General features: G+C 48.5%; 3 protein-coding genes across 5 annotated transcripts in view; 2 read left to right on the top strand and 1 right to left on the bottom strand.

Annotated features, from left to right (window-relative positions):
* NRBP1 (nuclear receptor binding protein 1) lies at positions 1-11,624 on the top strand. Of its 2 annotated transcripts, XM_036434915.2 has the most exons (19): positions 1-152; positions 3,145-3,380; positions 3,564-3,686; positions 3,876-3,977; positions 4,557-4,646; positions 4,792-4,832; positions 5,199-5,293; positions 5,800-5,823; positions 6,775-6,858; positions 7,024-7,082; positions 7,242-7,340; positions 9,243-9,375; positions 9,827-9,932; positions 10,073-10,123; positions 10,218-10,353; positions 10,495-10,548; positions 10,634-10,697; positions 10,954-11,009; positions 11,085-11,624. In XM_036434915.2, the coding sequence occupies exons 2-19, from the start codon at positions 3,165-3,167 to the stop codon at positions 11,187-11,189; spliced, it is 1,638 nt and encodes a 545-aa protein (XP_036290808.1). In that variant the 5' UTR covers positions 1-152; positions 3,145-3,164; the 3' UTR covers positions 11,190-11,624. The 2 variants fall into 2 exon arrangements, with proteins under 2 accessions (XP_036290808.1, XP_036290809.1); XM_036434916.2 differs by lacking the exon at positions 5,800-5,823.
* A 75-nt stretch (positions 11,625-11,699) lies between these two features.
* KRTCAP3 (keratinocyte associated protein 3) lies at positions 11,700-13,314 on the top strand. 2 transcript variants are annotated; one of them, XM_036434918.2, is made up of 7 exons: positions 11,700-11,824; positions 11,957-12,141; positions 12,222-12,281; positions 12,429-12,635; positions 12,757-12,891; positions 12,998-13,110; positions 13,230-13,314. In XM_036434918.2, the coding sequence occupies exons 1-6, from the start codon at positions 11,797-11,799 to the stop codon at positions 13,103-13,105; spliced, it is 723 nt and encodes a 240-aa protein (XP_036290811.1). In that variant the 5' UTR covers positions 11,700-11,796; the 3' UTR covers positions 13,106-13,110; positions 13,230-13,314. The 2 variants fall into 2 exon arrangements, with proteins under 2 accessions (XP_036290811.1, XP_036290810.1); XM_036434917.2 differs by having other exon boundaries at positions 11,701-11,824; positions 13,233-13,314.
* Positions 13,315-13,373: 59 nt separating this feature from the next.
* The window catches only part of IFT172 (intraflagellar transport 172), a 35,755-nt gene continuing 29,194 nt past the window's right edge, over positions 13,374-19,934 (bottom strand). The window contains exons 36-48 of the mRNA XM_036434914.1: positions 18,002-18,100; positions 17,689-17,798; positions 17,489-17,552; positions 17,298-17,384; positions 16,922-17,038; positions 16,032-16,142; positions 15,727-15,846; positions 15,129-15,224; positions 14,853-14,912; positions 14,669-14,767; positions 14,215-14,368; positions 13,720-13,811; positions 13,374-13,521 (exon numbers count right to left, since the gene is read on the bottom strand). Coding sequence (XP_036290807.1) covers positions 13,432-13,521; positions 13,720-13,811; positions 14,215-14,368; positions 14,669-14,767; positions 14,853-14,912; positions 15,129-15,224; positions 15,727-15,846; positions 16,032-16,142; positions 16,922-17,038; positions 17,298-17,384; positions 17,489-17,552; positions 17,689-17,798; positions 18,002-18,100 — 1,299 coding nt within the window. The 3' untranslated portion in view covers positions 13,374-13,431. The remainder of the gene's footprint in view (positions 13,522-13,719; positions 13,812-14,214; positions 14,369-14,668; positions 14,768-14,852; positions 14,913-15,128; positions 15,225-15,726; positions 15,847-16,031; positions 16,143-16,921; positions 17,039-17,297; positions 17,385-17,488; positions 17,553-17,688; positions 17,799-18,001; positions 18,101-19,934) is intronic.

The raw sequence follows: 19,934 nt of genomic DNA, 5'->3' as shown, positions 1-19,934 counted from the left end.
GGCACCGCCCATCTGTTGGTCGGGTCGCCGGGAGGGCGGGGCCCGCAGTTCGGTTGCGCCGCGGAGCGCAGCTGTGAGGGAGGCTTTCGGCTTTGCGGCCCCGGAACCTGAGCGGGAGCTGAAGCGCAGGCTGCGGGAAGCCGAGTCGGCAGGTGAGCGCCCAGGGGGGCTGGGGCGGGTGGATGGGGTCTTGCGAGATGATGGAAGTGTCGGTCTCCGCGGCCTGGGGCGGGGGGACCCCGGCAGGCGGGTGTCCGGAGGCGGCCCTGCTTACTCGGCGGCCCAGGCCCGGCCCGCGGGAGCCGAGGGCCCGGCCTGGGCTCCACAGTCATAGCCGGGCCCTCGTCACCTCCCCCGGGTGGAGGCGGCGGCGGCCGCCCGGAACCCTGCCGGCGCTGGGCGCGAGGTCCGGCGTTCTTGTCCAACTCCGGCTGCGAGAGGCGGGGCTGGCCGCGGGGGCGGGGGCGGGGGCGCGGGCGGGCGGGCGGCCTGCGGAAGCGCAGCCACGGGGCGCGCCTGCTCCGGGTCCGCGCGCTGCCGGCGCGGGGGCGTGGCCTGCGCCTGTGGCGGCGCCGCGGGCCTCGGCGCTGAGGTGGCGCGCTCGCTCCCGGCCTGCGGGCCTGCCGGCCTGCCTGCGGGCCGCGTTCCCCCGCCGGCACCTGGCGGGGGACCTGTTGGAGTGTGAAATTCCTCCCGAGCTGCTGTGCCTCTGGCCGCAGAGCCCTGAGGTCTGTCTCAGAGGCCCTCTAGGCCCGATCCGGGTGAGCGCAGCCAGAGGCTTGCGGCCTCCGAGCTTTTGGCTGAGGAGTTGCAATGCAGAGGGCTGCCGTCCAAGGAATGGAAATCTCGGAGAAAAACTTTGCGGGATGATCTGCCCACATTGCTCAGAAATTAGCACACTGTGCATCTCGGGGTGGCTGGAGGCCGCGAGAAGATTCATTTAGGGGCGTAAATGGCCTTTTCCTTACGTGGTTTATTCAAACCTTTGAACGACCCTGGGCAAAACTCCCAGCGTCGCAAAGATTTCTTCTTCAGGAGAGGGAGTGATGGGGGGTCTTGGCATTGCCTTTATTTTGCCTACTGGGGAAAGATTAGGGAGGGAGAATACAAGCACATGCAAAGGGCATCCTATGATTGATGAAACCTTGGCTTTTCTTGTGGTGCCCTGCTGTGGATTAATAGTCTGTGTTCTGGGTCCAGAGGTTTCTTTAGAGTCTATTGGCTACAGGCTTCCAGTATTTAGAATTCCACTGGTATTTCCTATTGTAGTCAAGCTGGAAATTTCACTTAGCTGTTCGGATTCCGGATATATTCTATCTTAATAGCTACTCTAGAAAGTAACCAAAGTTAACTCATATTCTGGTGGTTTACTAACACATTCACATTATAGCTTCTCTGGCTGGTTGAATAAAAATGTTTGATAGTCAAGAACCTAGAAAAAATACCGTAGTGAAATAATATCTTGCCAGATTTTCTATGTATGCTTTGTTGCTCCCTGGTATTTAGTAGGGTGTCATCTAATAAAAATCCCCTGACTTGAGTTAAAAGTAGTGTAGGTTAGCCCATCGGACTGTGGACTGAAGAGCCCTGGGTTCAATTCCAGTCAGGGCACATGGCTAGGTTGCAGGGTTGATCCCCCAGTAGGGGGTGTGCAGGAGGCAGCCAATCAATGATTTTCTTCATTGATGTTTCTGTCTTTCTCTTCCTCTCCCTTCTTCTCTGAAATCAATAAACATATTTTTTTGTTTTTGTTTTTTTAAACAGTATAGGTTGGGGGAAGAGATGGACAGAAGGGAGCATTCTCAAGTTCTAAAAAGAAATAAGGTTTTTTCAAAAGATTGGTGTTGATCAGAGATCTCTATTCTGAACTAACTGTGAGGACCAACTCTACTTTCCAGGATAACATTTTCGTACTGGAGAGCACTCCCTTGAGACCAGCACACACAGGTTCCAATTCTTTACGCCTTTTGTTAGAGAAATGGAATAACAGACTATGGTTGTTCTATGACTATCTGGACAATTAGTGATTTTTAGCTTTTGAGCAATCTTTTCCTTCCAGTAGCTATGCCCCTGAAAAAATGTTATGCTGTATAGTACTTTAGTATTTGCTCCTATAACTACTTGTAATTGCAAGGAGTACAGGAAGGTGGATCCGGTGCCCCAGGGAATGGTATGGTGCCTTTGAGCCATGGAAGGTGAATGTTGTACAGTATCTTGAGTTATTTGTACCTGAAAGGGGTACATATGTCAGATCCAGTGCCCCAGGGGATGGTGCCTTTGAGACATGTGAATGAAATGAAAGCTGGAAGCTTCAAGTCTGAGATCTGCTTTAAATTTGTGACTCCATGAGTATAAACATTGTTTTCTTTAGTCATTGTATCTCAAACACCTAGCCCAGTGCTTGGCCCATAATAAGTGCTTAATACATATCTGTTGAATGAGTGAATGAGAAAAAATGTTGCTATTCAATACCCATTTGCCACACTCACATCACAGGGAAGATGAGGTCATCAGGGATGAAGTCACTAACCACTCCCTGTCACCTAGCCCAAGGGTGGCCTCCCCATAGACTGGCAGGCTCCTGTGTATGTAGGAGGGATGGATAGTGAATGCCAAGATTAGTTTTAGTGGAATAAGACAGCTGAGGGTTCATAAGATAAACTGGCTGAAAGTGCTACAGGCCCAGCCTTTGGGTTGGATAAGTGGGACATTTGGGGGTTTGGAGTAATCTGTTCTGAATGGTGTCCATGTAGCTTAGTTCTTGAGCATAGTGCACATAGGGCAGATGAGGATTCAAAGGGAAGGCTATTGAGCAAATATTTGTTGAGAAAAAAATTGGGCCCCTGGTTTTGCTGTTCATTTGGACTTTACTAAGGGTGCTTTATACTAGTATTGCCATAAATCTTGTGTTGCCACTCTTGGATGGGTCATCTTCAACCAAACTAGCTTCTCTTCTCTAGATTAGGAGAGTAGTTAAGGCTTTAGTGTTCAGACAGGACTGTGTTTGGATTTTAAGGAAACAAAGGAGGTATGTTTTTCTTTTTAATCCCAGATGATGTTTTTTAGGATTTGTTCCTAAAATCTTTATAGATCTATGCTGACTCTTTCTGCCTTCTTCATCCATCCTTGCCCCAACCAATGCAGGCCTGAGTGTTTGTTCCAGCATGTCGGAGGGGGAGTCCCAGGCAGTACTCAGCAGTGGCTCAGACCCAAAGGTAGAATCTTCATCCTCAGCTCCTGGCCTGACGTCAGTGTCACCTCCCGTGACTTCCACCACGACCTCAGCTGCTTCCCCAGAGGAAGAAGAAGAAGAAAGCGAAGATGAGTCTGAGATCTTGGAAGAGTCACCCTGTGGGCGTTGGCAGAAGAGGCGAGAAGAGGTAAGGTGATGGAAGGGTCACTTTTAGGAGAGTGAGTTCTAAGAGGTAAGAAGTAGAGGGGCAAATTCTCAAAGGTACAGACCAAACTTCTGCAGGTCAGAGCCTAGGTGAAGATGATCATATGGAGTATTAAAATTGGGGGCTCACGAGGTAACTATAATAACCTTTCATTTGAATTCTTAGGTGAATCAGCGGAATGTACCAGGTATTGACAGTGCATACCTGGCCATGGATACAGAGGAGGGCGTAGAGGTTGTGTGGAATGAGGTACAATTCTCTGAGCGCAAGAACTACAAGCTGCAGGAGGTAGGTAATGGTGAAATGATACAGACTGTCTCTGGGGTGTTAGAATGCTGGTATTAAAGATGATTGGTGTTGGGAAACTGACCAAGCAGAGTATGTTGGAGTTAAATCATTTTGGGGAGGGATAAGGAATGGTTTTTCAGGATTACAATGACTTCTAACCCAATAATCCCACTGTCTCCCCTGCTCCAGGAAAAGGTCCGAGCTGTGTTTGATAATCTGATTCAGTTGGAACATCTCAACATTGTTAAGTTTCACAAGTATTGGGCTGACATTAAAGAGAACAAGGCCAGGGTAAGAACTTTTTCCTGAGCTTACTGCAAGAAACTAGCTACGTTTATTTTTACTTTACATACATTAAAACAAGATAGTTTTGAAATAGAACTGGAATCAACTGGTATAGTGATGAGAGTAGGGCTTTGACTACCACCTATGCCTTTTGTGTGGCTATAGATGGGGCAGAAATGAGTGAGCTTTTATTTTTTCTTTCCCATACATAGCTCAGTAGTTTTCATTCCTACTAAATTTAGGAAGTGGACCTTGCAAGTGTGGCTTAGTTGATTGAGCATCATCCGTACACTGGAAGGTCACTGGTTTGATTCCCGGTCAGAGTACATGCCCAGATTGAGGTTTGGGATTCCTGTGGGGTGTCAACCAATTTATGTTTCTCTCTTGCTCTAAAAATCAACAAAAAAATATTTCAAAAAAAGAGATGAAGTCCTGAAAAATAAAATTTAAGGAAGTGGTATTAAAACAAAAGAGAAACTTAAAAAAAACCAAAAACACAAGCTTCCAAATTTATATATGTTAATGTGTATATGGCAGGAGATAATTTCTGCTATAAAGCCTCATTTGTGTGCTTTGCCTCTCTAGGTCATTTTTATCACAGAATACATGTCATCTGGTAGTCTTAAGCAATTTTTGAAGAAGACCAAAAAGAACCACAAGACTATGAATGAAAAGGTATGGAGGGAGAACAAAGTTTTAAGCTGGTTTGGGGGTTTCAAAAATATTACATTAACTATAAAGCTGATCAGGAAGGGACGGAGGGAACTGTGAAGAGGGTTGAGAGAGGGATTACTGCTGCCCCTTGCTCACTCTGTTCCAGGCTTGGAAGCGCTGGTGCACACAAATCCTCTCTGCTCTAAGGTATGTAGGGTCTGGTTAGTGCCTTTCCCGTGTCTCCTGATTTAGTTCCTCCAAAGAGATTTCAGAGAACTATTCTGCTGTTTTTGCTGCCTCACCCCACTTTTAGTCGTATCCTATCAAGTCTAGGCCCCAATGAGTCTTTTAATGGGTCCTTCCTAATACCCTAAACACAATACTGTCTCCCAACTCTTTCTCCCAGTGCCTATCCAGCTATTTAACTCATCAGGCATAATGGAGATTCAGAGTATGGGGATTATCTTTGTGGTGACCAGCAGGAGATCACCAGGGCCTTGCTCTTTTTAACCCCTGGGTTCCCCCTGCCCTTAATTTCCCAGTGGCCCCTCTAACAGCCCAGTGCCCCCACAGCTACCTGCACTCCTGTGACCCCCCCATCATCCATGGGAACCTGACCTGTGACACCATCTTCATCCAGCACAACGGACTCATCAAGATTGGCTCTGGTGAGGGGAGGGAGAGGTTCTGGGCAGGGGAGCCTCGGGATTTTGGGAAACATGGGGGTAAGACGAAAGGAATGGGGAGAACGGAACAAAGTTCTGAGGTGTGGGTTGGTGATAAGAGAAAGAACCTTTCTAGGGGTAATTCATAGGGAGAGGCCTGTCAGTAGAAAGGGTGAAGGGCCTAATCCTAGTTGTACAGCTTTTTGGAGGGAAACGTAAATACAGAGAATCACAGAGATCTTGATAGGAAGTTGGGAAAGGGCAGGAAGAGATGGGTGTAAGGTCTAACTTGATCCTCTGGGGCTGGACCCTACCAAAGGCAAGTTCCAGACTGTGCCTGCTGTGAGTGCTTTCATTTGCTGTGTATCTGTGTGCAGTGTCTAACATCTCTGTGTGCCGTGTTTGTGTGGGATTTGCGTGGCCATTTGTCTGGGGCTTGGCTGCTCCATCGCTCACAACTTTTCTCTGTTTTCCTCCCTCCCGCTTACGGGCTGCTCTGTTCCCAACAGTGTTTCATAGGATTTTTGCTAATGGTGAGAGCTCCCTCTGCCCCACATGGGGCTCTGTTTGTGCTCCTTCTGCTCCCCTTTGCGGCTGCCCAATGCATGCAGTCGTGGGAGCAACCCCTATTGTCCTACCTCCCCAGCCTAATTATGCCTGTTTCGCTTCTGCCCCACCAGCCGTTCACCTGCTTGCCCTTCCATAACCTGCTTGTTTCCTTGTTGCCTGGCTGGCCATTTACATCCTAGATTCTTATTCCCCTCATCATCAGGCTGGTTCCCTAAATCATAGTGTGTTCCCAAACTATGTGACATGTAGTCATTGTTTCTGATTTGAGTGAGTCCAGATTGGGCCTGACCCAGGTTCCTCCATCAGCTGTATGGCAGGCAATGCTGAAGGATAAGGGGATAGAGCAAGGGTTCTAAAATTTTTCATGGATTAAAAGTGAAAGTGACTCAAGAATATTGGTTCAATTTTGAGCTATTTCTGAGTTTTAGTCAGCAGAGGTGGGTAAGAAGGAGGTTGTAACCTTCTTACCTTTTAAGTTTCTGAGATCTCAAATGGTCCTAGATTAGGAAGGGCTGCCTGTTATTTTATGCTGTTTGCAGAGGGAGTGAAAGAACTACATCAGACATTTTCCTGTGATTAGGGATTAGATGTATGTGGGCTATGGGAAAGGTGAACAGGTCACAAGTGAAAGTTTTTCCTTAGCCTGTATTGTTCCTTGGCTAGCCCAAGCCCCATGTACCTGTTGGTTTAGTGTGGAACCTTTGTTGCAACTGAATTAGGGATTCGATGAGAAGTGGTAGACCTGAGAAAGGGGAGGTAGGTGGTGCTCGGGTGTAGTCTGTAGTTGATGGGAAAGGGTTTGTGCCTTTTGAGGGTTGGAGACTTCAGGAGAGAATTTGGCGTTTGGGGGCCTCTCTGGAGTGCAACTGCTTTGTTCATGGTGGTCAGATTGTGGGTATCTCCCCTACTCCCAGTGGCTCCTGACACTATCAACAATCATGTGAAGACTTGTCGGGAAGAGCAGAAGAATCTACACTTCTTTGCACCAGAATACGGAGGTGAGGCATTCCAGTTTTCTGCCCTCTCCCCATCCTGTTTTCCACAGAAGTAACATCACTGAAACTGCTAGTCCTTCTCTACTGGAAGACAAAATTTTTTTAAAGGCATTTCTGCCATGCCCTGCTCCCATCCATATTCACCAAAGCCTTCTCTGTTTTCCTTAGAGGTTACTAATGTGACAACGGCAGTGGACATCTACTCCTTTGGCATGTGTGCACTAGAGGTGAGGAAAGCACATCAGGGAAGGGTGGTGATGGAAAGGGGTCAATAGAAGATGGAAGGGGCCATGGGGGAGGACAAGCAGAGTACTGGTCTTGAGAGGTGACTTGGAACACTGAGGTTCTTAGTTCTCCACTTGCCTTTTTATCCCCCGTTGGTGCAGATGGCAGTGCTGGAGATTCAGGGCAACGGAGACTCCTCATATGTGCCACAGGAAGCCATCAGCAGCGCCATCCAGCTTCTAGAAGACCCATTACAGAGGGTAAGAGTCTTCAGGGTCACTTCCTCCTTAACAGACGTTTGAAATGTCTTCAATTTTCCTTCTATTCTACCTACTAGGAATGTGCTTTCTTCTAAGAGCAAGAGGACATAACCAAAAAGGACATGCAAAAACAGTCAACATTTCCCTGTGTGGTGACTACTGTGTGTTTTGTATATACACACAGTTCAGGGTTTATGAGGGGTGATAATGGGGTTAAAGGTAATCATTAATTCAGTATGGAGGTAAATTAATTTTATGGTTATCTCAGGTAATTGGTATACTCTCTGACAGGGCTAGAGAACCTTTTTTCTGACAACAGCCATTTGGATATTTATAACATCATTCATGGGCCATACAAAAGTATTAACTTAAAACTTAGTCTGCTTAAAAGCAACGAATATAATACCTTAATAAAAAAATATTAAAAAAACAAAAAACTTAGTCTGCTATATTTGGTCAATTATAATTAACTCACCCCTAATGCCTTGGTTCTAAGACATCTGTCTTGATATTTTTAAATAAATCAGTCAGTTTTAATTTGATCAGTCATTTGGGGACTCACACACGGTTGACTTTGAACAACACAGGGTATGAGTACCCACCCCCTGTGCGGTCAAAAATCTGCATATAACTTTTGACTCCCCTAAAACTTAAGTTATGCCTTGGTAACCACATGGGATTGATTCCAGGACCACCTGTAGATACCAAACTCTGGGGATGCCCAAGTACCCTGTATAAATGGCATATGTCAATGCATACTGTTTGCCCCCTCCAACCATGGATTGAAAACAGTACAGGTATTTATTGAAACAAATCTAATTGTAAGTGAACCCATGCAGTTCAAACTCATGTTGTTCAAGGGTCAACTGTAGTTTTAGTTAGAGAAAGTGACCTTAAATAATGAGCTAAGGGTTATGAGTCAGTAGATAAACTACAGTAAGGGGATTCAGGACAGGAGTGTCCAAACAAGGATAGTTTGTAACTCATTACATTAAGTGTGAAAGGGAGAGAAATGAAAGAAGATTAATAGAAAGTCTTGAGCTCTAGCAGGGTTTGGCTCAGTGGATAGAGTGTCCCCTTGGGGATTGAAGGGTCCCAGGTTCGATTCTAGTCAAGGGCACATGCCCAGGTTGTGTGCTCGATCCCCAGTGGGGGATGTGCAAGAGGCAGCCAACCAATGATTCTCATCATTGATGTTTCTATCTCTCCCTCTCTCTCTCTCTGAAATCAATAAAATTATATAAAAAAGAAAAGAAAATCTTGTGGAATTTTGGACATTCCAAAACCCAGTCTATTGTGGAATAAGTTTCCAGTTCAGTGTTAGGGGTGGTGTGTTCAAGGGAAAGATTAGGAATATGACATTATGGGCCTTCAAGGTTGAAAGGAGGAAAAGTTAATTATCCTGGGACCTATGGAGATGGAAAGGGGTGATTTAGAAAAGGCAAAGGGAAATCCAGTGCATTTAATAAGTGTAGTGGACAAAGGAAATTGTGGTTCTAGGCTCAGGAAATAAAAGGATGTTGAATATTATTGACCACAATGAATATGTTTGGGAAAAGATAAATTTGGCGAGGGTTGGAGAAGATAAGTAGGCAATGAGTTGGGCCAATAAAGCAGAGAGGTAGAAAATAAGGAAAATAAGTTCGAACAGCAAAGAAAAGAGAAAGCTTATGGTTGGAGAGCAGAAAAATAATTATTAAAACCAGAAGGGCAGTGAATGATACCTTTTATATAATACCTTATAGTTCTCAAAGCCCTTTCCAATAACATTTAGCAATTGGTTTCCTCAACTAGTGTAGAGCACCTAGTATATACAAAGCCCTGTGCTAAGTATGAGAGAGTGAAAGAATACAGCGGGGTGCTTGCCAAATGCCTGCTTTACTTCCTTGTTCCCTTTTCCAGGAATTCATTCAAAAGTGCCTGCAGTCTGAGCCTGCTCGCAGACCAACAGCCAGAGAACTACTGTTCCACCCAGCACTGTTTGAAGTGCCCTCACTGAAACTCCTTGCTGCCCACTGCATTGTGGGACACCAACGTGAGTCCTGTTGGCCCTCTTAGTTTTCTTTTTATCTGGAGTCTTATAACTATCACTGGCATGCTATTTTTTTCTCTTCTACTTTGAAAAGGATTCTTTTTTTGTTGTTAATCCTCACCAAAGGATATTTTTTCCATTGCTTTTCAGAGAGAGTGGAAGGTAGTGAGGGAGGGGGGAAAAAGGGAGAGAGAGAGAGAGAGACAGACAGACAGACAGACAGACAGACATGGATTTAAGAGAGACACGTTGACTGGTTGCCTCACGCACCCAGGTATGTGCCCATGACCAGAAATCAAACCTGCAACCTTTTGTTGCTGCGTCAACACTAAAACCACTGAGTACACCAGCCAGGGCTAAGGGATTCTTAACCCCGCCCTCCAGGACTTCTGTACTTTCTATGACATTAGACTTACTATTCCTGGATAACTTCTCATTCCGTCGTGCCCTCCAGACATGATTCCAGAGAATGCACTGGAGGAGATCACCAAAAACATGGATACCAGTGCTGTACTGGCTGAAATCCCTGCAGGACCAGGAAGAGAACCAGTTCAGACTTTGTGAGTAACTGAGAGAGTCTGAAAGGGACAGATTGGTCACTACCATCCTTAGGATTCTGTCAACTGTCCATTCTCTGGGAATGGTTGAATCTACTGTTTTGCTTGTTTCCTTCCTTCCATAATCTGTCTTTCTCCTCCAGGTACTCTCAGTCACCAGCTCTGGAATTGGATAAGTTCCTCGAAGATGTCAGGTGAGAGGGGAGTGAGGCAGCTTTCTTGAGGAAGCAGGGGTGGGCGTCCTAAGGCATGCATAGAGCCCACATGGCTTGTCTGATCTCCCTTTAGGAATGGGATCTACCCCCTGACAGCCTTTGGGCTGCCTCGGCCCCAGCAGCCACAGCAGGAGGAGGTGACCTCACCAGTGGTGCCCCCCTCTGTCAAGACTCCAACACCTGAACCAGCTGAGGTGGAGACCCGCAAGGTGGGCTATGGGGGTATGGACGGTGGTATGGTTATGGTGGAAGGGGGAAGAGGATATCTCAAATGAGGCTCTGTCCTTTGAAGAAAAGAATGTGTTTCTGCTCCCTGGCAACCATGTCACTCCCTGGTCCCTTCTCCCCAGGTGGTGCTGATGCAATGCAACATTGAGTCGGTGGAGGAGGGAGTCAAACACCATGTAAGGCTCAGGGCCAGGGCTGCATAGGGTTGGGTGGCCAGAGGGTGGAAAAGAGGAGCCTGTTTCTGACTGTCCTCTTCCCCAGCTAACGCTTTTGCTGAAGCTGGAGGACAAACTGAACCGGCACCTGAGCTGTGACCTGATGCCAAGTGAGTGTCTCCTTTCAGAGGATGGGAGTCTATGAGCCTTAGCTGTGAGGGGCACATTCAGGGAAGGGGAAGGTGGCAGGGCAGTAGCACACTGGCTCACATAAATAAATATATTAGCCACTAAAATTTAAGGGTGGATCTGATAGTTTTGCTTGTATCGTTCTTTCCCAGCCAGAGTAGACTGACTGGGGCTCTTGGAAGGGCTCGGAGCCTCTCACTCGCACCGTGTACTCACGCTTTCCTGTTTCTCTGTCAGATGAGAACATCCCTGAGCTGGCGGCTGAGCTGGTGCAGCTGGGCTTCATTAGCGAGGTGAGGTTTCTGCCTTCAGCTGCGGGGCTGCCTCCGTTCCTCTCGCAGCAGAGCTCACTGAGCTTTCTCCCTCAGGCTGACCAGAGCCGGCTGACTTCTCTGCTAGAGGAGACCCTGAACAAGTTCAATTTTGCCAGGAACAGCACCCTCAACTCAGCTGCTGTCACAGTCTCCTCTTAGAGTTTCCTCCGGCCAGGCCCCTCATCTGAGTTGTGGCTGTCACTGACCGCTGCAGCCTTCCGCCCCTCCCCTCAGTCAGTATTACCCTGTGAGGCTCCCTCTCCTTTGTTACTTAGGAGGGCTTTGGGGCTCCCTGGTTCTGAGCATCACCCTCCCCTTCCCCTTCTCTTCCTCCCTCTGCACTTTGTTTACTTGTTTTGCACAGACGTGGGCCTGGGCCTCCCCAGCAGCAGCCTTCTAGGTGGGGGTTCGTAGCTGATCTGCCGGCTCCTGCCCAGCCTGTGTGGAAAGGAGGCCCATGGCCGGGGAGCTGAATTCTACAATCCCGCTGGGGCGGAGGGGGCGGGAGATAAGGGTGGTGCTGCAGTGGTGGCCCGGGGGGCCATTCAATTCGCCTCAGTTGCTGCTGTAATAAAAGTCTACTTTTTGCTAAAAGCGTCCTGTGTGCCTTCCTGATAGGCAGAGCGGGGCGCGGGGCCCCGCCCGGGCGCGTAGGTGGGGCCTCCAGGTAGGGCCCGGACGGAACTGCCTGCGAGCGAGGGCGGGGCCGCGATCAGGTAGAGCTGCCCGGCGGCGGGCGCGGAAAGGGCGGGCGCGGAAGGACGCGATGAGGGGCTGCCGCCTCTGCAGATTCGGTAACCCGGGCCCCTTTGCTGTCGTTTTCCTGCACCCACCCTCAAACCAGTCCCACGGCCCCTTGGGTGGTCGCGCGGGGCTTTCCAGTTCCTCCCCGGGCTCAGGCCGGCCCCTCCCCCCCTGCTCCGCAGACGCAGTCCGGGGCCCGCGGCGGCTTATGCGCGTGGGCCTCGCGCTGATCCTGGTGGGCCACGTGAACCTGCTGCTGGGGGCCGTGCTGCACGGCACCGTCCTGCGGCACGTGGCCAATCCCCGCGGGGCGGTCACCCCCGAATACACCGCTGCCAATGTCATCTCCGTGGTCTCGGGGCTGCTGGTGAGCGCGGCGGGCGGGCCGGGTTGTGGGCGGGCGGCGCGGAGAGCATTCCGGACCTCACTCGGCTTTGTGTCTTCCAGAGTGTTTCCCTGGGACTTGTGGCCCTCGTGGCGTCCAGAAATCTCCTTCAACCACGACTGGTGAGGGTGGTTTATGGAGTTTTAATGATGAGGGCCTTGAGATGGGCAATGGGGGCTGACTTAGCTTCATCTTTAAGTGGGAAGGAAGAGACCCAGTGGGAACGTGGGCCACTCCAGGCTGCTCACCTGATTCTCTGACCCTGCCAGCACTGGGCCATGCTGGCAGTAGCTCTGGTGAACCTGCTCTTGTCCACCGCCTGCTCTCTGGGCCTCCTCCTTGCTGTGTCACTCACTGTGGCCAATGGTGGCCGCCGGCTCATTGCCGACTGCCATCCAGGACTGCTGAATCCTTTACTACCGCTGGACCAGGGGCCTGGACACGCTGACTGCCCCTTTGACCCCACAAGAATCTATGTGAGTGTGCTCAGTTTTTTTTTTACAATCCCCAAAGCCTTGGTCTGCCCCTCCAATCACCCCAACTTGCCACTCCTGCCCTGCTCCCTCTTAGTCCCCCCCATCCTTCTTCACCTTGTAGGATACAGCCTTGGCTCTCTGGATTCCTTCTTTGCTCATGTCTGCAGCGGAGGCTGCTTTGTCTGGTTACTGCTGTGTGGCAGCACTCGCCCTCCGTGGGGTTGGGCCTTGCAGGAAGGAAGGGCTGCAGGAGCAGGTAAGGAAAATGAACAGGAAGGGTTCATTCAGCACAGATTGGCTGTGTTGAGTAGATGCTGAACTATAATTCAGGGCCAGAGTGCTAACTGTACCCTCTTCTGCAGCTGGAGCAACTGACAGAGCTTGATCATCCTAAATGTAAGGGGCAGGATAATGAGCAGCTACTGGATCAAAATCAAGAAATGCAGGCATTCCAGAAAAGTTGGGCTTAGGACAGGTAATGGGCCATGAAGATGGTAGCCTGGGAAAGGGTAGGGGCAGGGGTTACTTTTAGAACTGGGTCTGGTCCCTTGTTATCCTGCTTGCCCTCTGACCTAGGCTCTCTCTTCTATTAAGCAGGTGCAGATCCAGAGGCTCAGTCCACAGGGCTTTCCACTGACCCATAGAATGATATAAATAATAAAATAACTCTTCTACCTGATTCTGATTTGGGGGGAAAGGACACTGGGGGACCTTAATCAAAGAATACAGTGGTCTCTGTTAGTTACAAAAGTTTAATGAAGCAAAGAATTTAATATTCTTCCCTGAGCTCTACCAGTTACTGAAAGGAAAAGCTGGTGCTGGGTAGCCCTCCACACCACTGACTGATGAATTTCAGCACATCCTGGCACACTGGGCTATGCGAGGTCTGTAAGCAAATAGAACATCAGAGGAACTCATCAGTGCTGAGAAAAACATTTGTGCTATAAAGAAAATTAGCTCCATCAGTATGGGCAGTAGGCAGGGTTCAGGGCCTGCACCTGCCTTCTTGACAATCCCACCATGCTAGTTTGTTTTCTTCAGTGCTGTTCTCCCTGCCCCATCATTCAAGTCTCCCCGCTCTAACCTTGATAGCCATAAGGAACTTATTCCAGTTGTCCTTGTTAGCTGCCTTCCCTGGCCGCTTAAATTCAATTTTGTTTCTCAGAATAGGGTATCCTGTAGGGGAAGGAAAAAAACATGAATTGGGGTTTGAGGGGATTAAGGGGGAAAACAGTAATTTAGGGGTAGGGATGTTCTTCTGCATCCTTTACAAAATCAGTAAATAGTTTTTGTTTTTTTAAATATGTTTATTGGTTCCAGAGAGGAAGGGAAATATAAGAAACATCAATGATGAGAGAATCATTGATTGGCTTCCTCCTGTACACCTCCTACTGGGGACTGAGCCCACAACCTGGGCATGTGCCCTTGATTGGAATCGAACTTGGGACCCTTCAGTCTGTAGGCTGGTGCTCTATCCATTGAGACAAACCAGCTGGGGCAGTAAAATAGTTTCTTGGTCCTGCTGTTTTCCCCTCCTTTCTACCAACCATAGAACATGGGGTGCTATAGGGTTCTGTACCTGTAATGAGGCAGGGCAGTGCCCGAACTCCAGTGCTAGCCGCCACCAAGGAAGCCTCGTAGGCACCTCGCTCATCCCGAGGTAGAACCTGCTCCAGCCGCTGGTCCATTGAGACTGTGAGCACCCAGTCTCGAACCTCTTCTCTCTGAGTCTCCTGGGAAGGACACAGGGAGCACAGCTTTATACAGGGCAGGGCACGCGGGAGGATGGTTAGTGGGGGAGTTGGGGAGCTGTCATCCTTTCATCCATAAATGGTCCTCCTTGAATTGAGGGTCAGTCACACCCTTAGCTTTTTCCTCTGCTTCTACTAGGAATAGTGAGGACTGAGATCATTCCAAAGTTGTGGTGGACTGATGGCTGGTACAGAGGGTTGGGAGGATCATCCTAAAGTGTGTCCCCCTTCTCAATGCACTCACACTGGCGAGCCTCCCATTCTCCAATCCTGTGTCCTCACCGGTATGTGCTGCTTGGCTGGGAGTGGCACCTCAAAGGGAATGTCCGTATCCTGAAAGTCGGAGTGGTCAAGGGCATCCAGAGTCCCTTCCTCGATTGCCTGTGGCAGAGTGAGCAGCCATGAGATAGCCCCAGTCTGTGACAGGCAAAATCTCTAAACCTCTGGGCACAGCCTCCCTACTCACATCGGTCAGATCCAAAAAGCGGTTGAGGAAGATGAAGGCCATGTTCTCCCAGCCAACTGCCTGCAACAGAGAAAAGTTGCAAGTGGAAGTGAGTAGCTGGGCTTGGATGCTGCTGCTGCAGGGTGCAGGGGGAAGAATCCAGGAAGACACAGGAAACTGCGCTCTTTCATAACACCAGCCCCGCACTCAGCTTAGCTCTCCCCGAGCACCCAGGGTAGTCTACCAATTTTGGATCTCCTTTTCTCCCTAACCCCACCCTTCCTCGTCCCAGCTTACCTTGGCTGCGATGCCTGCTTCATAAAAGGCTTTGTCTGCAGGTAGTAGCTGGGTGTGACGTAAAAGCGAAACAGAAAGCTTGGCAGCCACAGTTTCCTGTGGATTAAAGTCAAAGCTCTATGACCCTGGCACTTCAGTGACTGAGCTATCAGACCAATGAGCCTATGACTGAGGCAGCCATCGAACCAGAAAACCAACATCATTGTTAAGCTGCTCTGCATCTCAAGCCATTCTGAGTTTTAGTATTTTCATCTTCGCAGAACTGGGCACAGAGTCTAAATTTTTAGAATTGTCTAAGTACATGAAATAATGATACAATTTGTTAATAGGGCAAAGGTGTGTGTATAAGAGTTGAGTACAGAAATCAAGGGATTTGAATGTTTAAGCATAACGAAGCTGCGCTGTGTGGGCACGGAGCCCTGAGAAGTTCAGAGGAGGCAAGGAGAAAACCATCTCAGCAAGGGTTAAAGAGTTGCTTGAACAGAAGAAAAGCTAGGAGAGAAGTGGGCTAGGCTTGAGAATCCAGAACTTGAATTCATCCAACTTCATACATTTGAAGAAGCATCTATAAGACTGAGTGCTTCCCCCTCCATCTCACCAGCTGTTTGACACTCTGGGCCGCAGAGCGAGTGGCATAGTAATGAGCAATCAGCAGCATCGTCTCAAACTCCTCATGTGCTGGAGAGTTTGCCTCACTGGACTTCAGCAGGTTTTCACACTGGAGCAGATGGAGAATAAAGCCTGGGTCAGGGATCAGAGGAGTACCAGGGCCATAGAGTAGTCACGTGATGGCCACCTGGACGAAGGCAGGTGCAGTACATCAGAGGGTAAGGATTTATGTGCCTGAAAGACGAGACGAGGACAGGGACAGGCAGTCCACTATTGTGGACCTGGCTTCCTCACCAGGTTGAAGAGGACATCCCGAAGGTCAGCCCAGTTGTGGTAGGCCTCGGCACCGTTGGTCCCAGGTGAGTTCACCATGTCCGTGAAGATCCTTTTGTAGATGTTGAAGTTCTGAAGGGCAAAAAGAGCTGAGTGAGAAGGAAATCAGTGGAAGTGGGGTCAAAGAGAGGAAAAAAGGCTGTAAATGTGTGTGGAGGAGCTAGGAAACAATGATGGAGAAAGTGTTGATTATATTTTAGGGAAGAGAATGAATAAGAGTAAAAAAATAACTATTTCCTACTAACCGGTGATCTGTGATGGTAAATATGTGAATGTGAATGCAGTCAGTGTCAATGGGCTAATACTTGAGAGCTGTTAATGCTCAGGAGAGCCCTGTTCATTCATTCACGGGGGAAATCGGCCCTAGCCTTGTGTGCAGGGACCTCAGGTCCAGCTGCATTGGATAATGAACCCCCATCCCCAGGCGCTGAAGATCAGTGGAGAACTAGACACACCTGAAAAGCTGCTGCATCTGAGATCTTCCCCTGGGACCTCCCCTAAGATCTCCACCCTAAACCCTTACAACCAAGGACCTGCACCTTTCCCTCCCTCTTCTCACCCCTTCCCGCCCCCCCTCCCCTCCAGCTTGTTACCATTACTTTCCTCCCTCCCAAGCTCCTAGGCCCTTCCTGTTCCCTGTGTGTTGGCTAAAAGCTTAGAAAGCTGGTGCTTCTTCAGTGGGTAAATCCTCCAGAAGGGCTGTACATTTTGGAAGAGACTGGGTGGGGTTTCTGGGCATGCTGCTGATCAAAGAATCCGTAACAAAGACAGTTCCAGAGGGCAGGGTGGTTCTCAAGGAGAAGGAAACAGTTGCCTGAAGGATACATTCATCTCAAGGAGCAAGCTGGTACCTGTGGGTTAGCAGGGGCTCCGTGTTGCACGTACAGGGCCAGTGCCTGGGCATAGTCACCCTCTCGGATCAGGTGAGTTGCATACAAAGCCACGTACTTGTGCAGAATCTTGTAGTTCTGTTCCAGGGGTGGAGAAAAAGCAAGGGGGAGGTTGGGATCAATAAGACCAGGCAGTGAGGGTGAGGTGGTGACTAGGTTGTGGATTTGTTTAGGAGGCAAAGGGCCAGCTTGGCCTCTGACCCCAATGTATGACTAAGCTCTTTGGTGCTGATTAGTCATCTTTTGGGTTTACAGGAGTAGCAGAGAGCTCTGGGGCAGGTGTGGAGTCCAGGAAACTTGTACAGAAGAGCTAGGAATGGGAATAAGAGAGCAGTACCTGCTTGGTAGCTGTTTCAATGCACTTGTCCCACTGGCCCTGCTCCACATACAGGTCCAAAGCAGCCACCACATCTACACCCACCAGCTGTGGATCAATGGAAAGAGAGGAGATGACATGAAGGGGAGAAGAGGGAGAGAATCTCTTGAGTCTCTGTGTGTTCTGTCTCCTGCTAACTCCACAGGTCTCACCGAGTCCACTTTGCCCTGGTTCTTAAGGAAATCTTTATAATGTTGGTCCACGTAGTCTTCATACCTGTGAAGATGGACAGAGATAAAATACTTCATGGTCCTGGTGTGGTCTCATGGTCACACCCTTCCCATGAGAACTGTCTCCCACTTTTTACAAAAGGAAGTAAGATTTCCCAGAGAGAAGGGGGATAGGAACTCACCGGGGATCTAACTCCTTGGCCACTCGCTTGGCCTTGTTCCACTCCTCACCCTCAATGAAAGCATCGATGGCTTCCTTGACTAGGTCCAGGTTCAGATAGAGCTCTGCAGCCTTCATGGTGGGAAATCAGAGACTGGAGACCATCCTCCTCCTCCTCACCTCCGTTTTCCCCCTGTGAACTTTTCCCTCTGTTTCCCCAGAACTGCACACCACCACTGCCCAGAGGCCCACCTCCTGCACTTTCCTGGGTGTAGATGTCACCATTCTACCCATCTCTCTGAAATCGGTCTTTTCAGTCCCAGGAACCTACTTACTGCATTGTGCTTTCCAATTCCAATCAGCTGGGGTCCGATAGCCCGAACTACTTCCAGACTGCGTTGGGGAGGCAGAAACTTGATGGAGAGTTCGGCTGCCTGAGTGGTGGAGCAGAAGATGGAAATAGATAGTAGGAGAGACAAAGACTGCTAGGGGTCCTCAGCCTGATTTTTTTTTTTTTTTTTACCTCCAGTTGTCAACTTTCTCTTAAACCTTCCATGAGCTCACCTCCCACCCTCCTGGGGAAAGCCTGTCTTGGTGGTCCATCAGAGCCTTTAAGTGACCATCAGCACCTTTCTACTTGTCCTCTTTTCAGACTCTTCGCTGTCTAAGGTCACTGCATTTGGTCCTGCCACCTTTGACAAACTGGTTTCTCAAGTTCTTTGTCACAAATAGAATCTTGGTATAGGAAACCCTAAAATAGGAGCCCAGGACATTTTGTAAATATTTGTGTTGGGTTTTTTTGAGCCTGTTTCCACATCATGAAAGTGATGGTTTGTCCAGACTTGTATTGTCCGGAACAGCAGCCACTAGTCACCTGTGGCTGGGCCCAACTGAGATGTGCGGTAAGCTTAAAAGCACATTAGATTTCAAGGATTTAGTATGGAAAAAGGAATGTATAACATCTTAATAAGTTGTTATGTCGATTACATGTTGAAATAATAGTTTAGATATATTGGGTTAGATAAAATGTTGTAATTATTTTCACTGTGTTTTTTAAAATTTATTTGAACGTGGCTACCAGAAAATTTTATTTATTTATTTAAAAAAAAAATATATATATATATATATATATATTATTGCTTTTGTACAGAGAAGAAGGGAGAGATACAGAGTTAGAAACATCAATGAGAGAGAGTCATCGATCAGCTGTCTCTTGCACACCCCCTACTGGGGATATGCCCGCAACCAAGGTACATGCCCCTGACCGGAATCGAACCTGGGATCCTTCAGTCCCCAAGCCGACGCTCTATTCATTGAGCCAAACCGGTTTCGGCCTACCAGAAATTTTTAAATTACCTGTGTAACTTACCTTTGTGACTTCATTTTATTTCTGTTGGACAGTGCTGGTCTAAATGATCTTAGAGACATCTCCAACCCTAAAACTCAGTAAGTCTACAGACCAAGTATTCTGTGTGCTTACTCTGTTTCCACTGTGATGCTGACAGCCTCACTAGATTCTAATCTCCACACGCTGTAATTTAGCTATAGACTATGCGAATCCTCCTGGCTTTCCCCCCACTTATTCTTTTAAATATATACATATATGGCCCTTGGCCAGAATCGAACCCAGGACCCTTCAGTCCACAGGCTGACACTCTATCCACTGAGCCAAACAGGCTAGGACTTTAATATATTTTTATTGGCTTCAGAGAGGAAGGGAGAGAGAGAGATAGAAATATCAATAATGAGAAAGAATCATCGGCTGCCTTCTACACACCCCACACAGAGCCCACAACCCAGGCATGTGCTGCCCTGACAGGGAATCGAACTGTGACCTCCTGGTTCATATTGTACATCAACAGTCAACCATTGAGCCATGCTGGCTGGGCTCTCCTAATTTATTCTTGCCTTTCTTTCTTTACCTGCCAAACCTGTCAAAGTTTAAAGTGCCCCCATCCATGCCAAAACCGGGCGTCGGCTTGGGGACTGAAAGGTACCGGGTTCGATTCCCGTCAAGGGCATGTACCTTGGTTGCGGGCACATCCCCAGTTGGGGGTGTGCAAGAGGCAGCTGATCGATGACTCTCTCTCATCAATGTTTCTAACTCTCTATCTCTCTCCCTTCCTCTCTGTACAAAATCAATAAAATATATTTAAAAAATAAATAAAGTGCCCCCATCCAGGAAGCCATCCTCTGACAGATCTGAAGAAAGTATAGTCATGCACAGGCCATAGTAAACAATGCCCTGGATTAACACAGCAGATATTT

This window comes from Pipistrellus kuhlii, unplaced genomic scaffold (assembly GCF_014108245.1).
Source record: "Pipistrellus kuhlii isolate mPipKuh1 unplaced genomic scaffold, mPipKuh1.p scaffold_m20_p_13, whole genome shotgun sequence".
NCBI lineage: Eukaryota > Metazoa > Chordata > Mammalia > Chiroptera > Vespertilionidae > Pipistrellus > Pipistrellus kuhlii.
The sequence above is the reverse complement of the archived record's forward strand: the minus strand, read 5'-3'. Positions and strand labels throughout refer to the sequence as shown.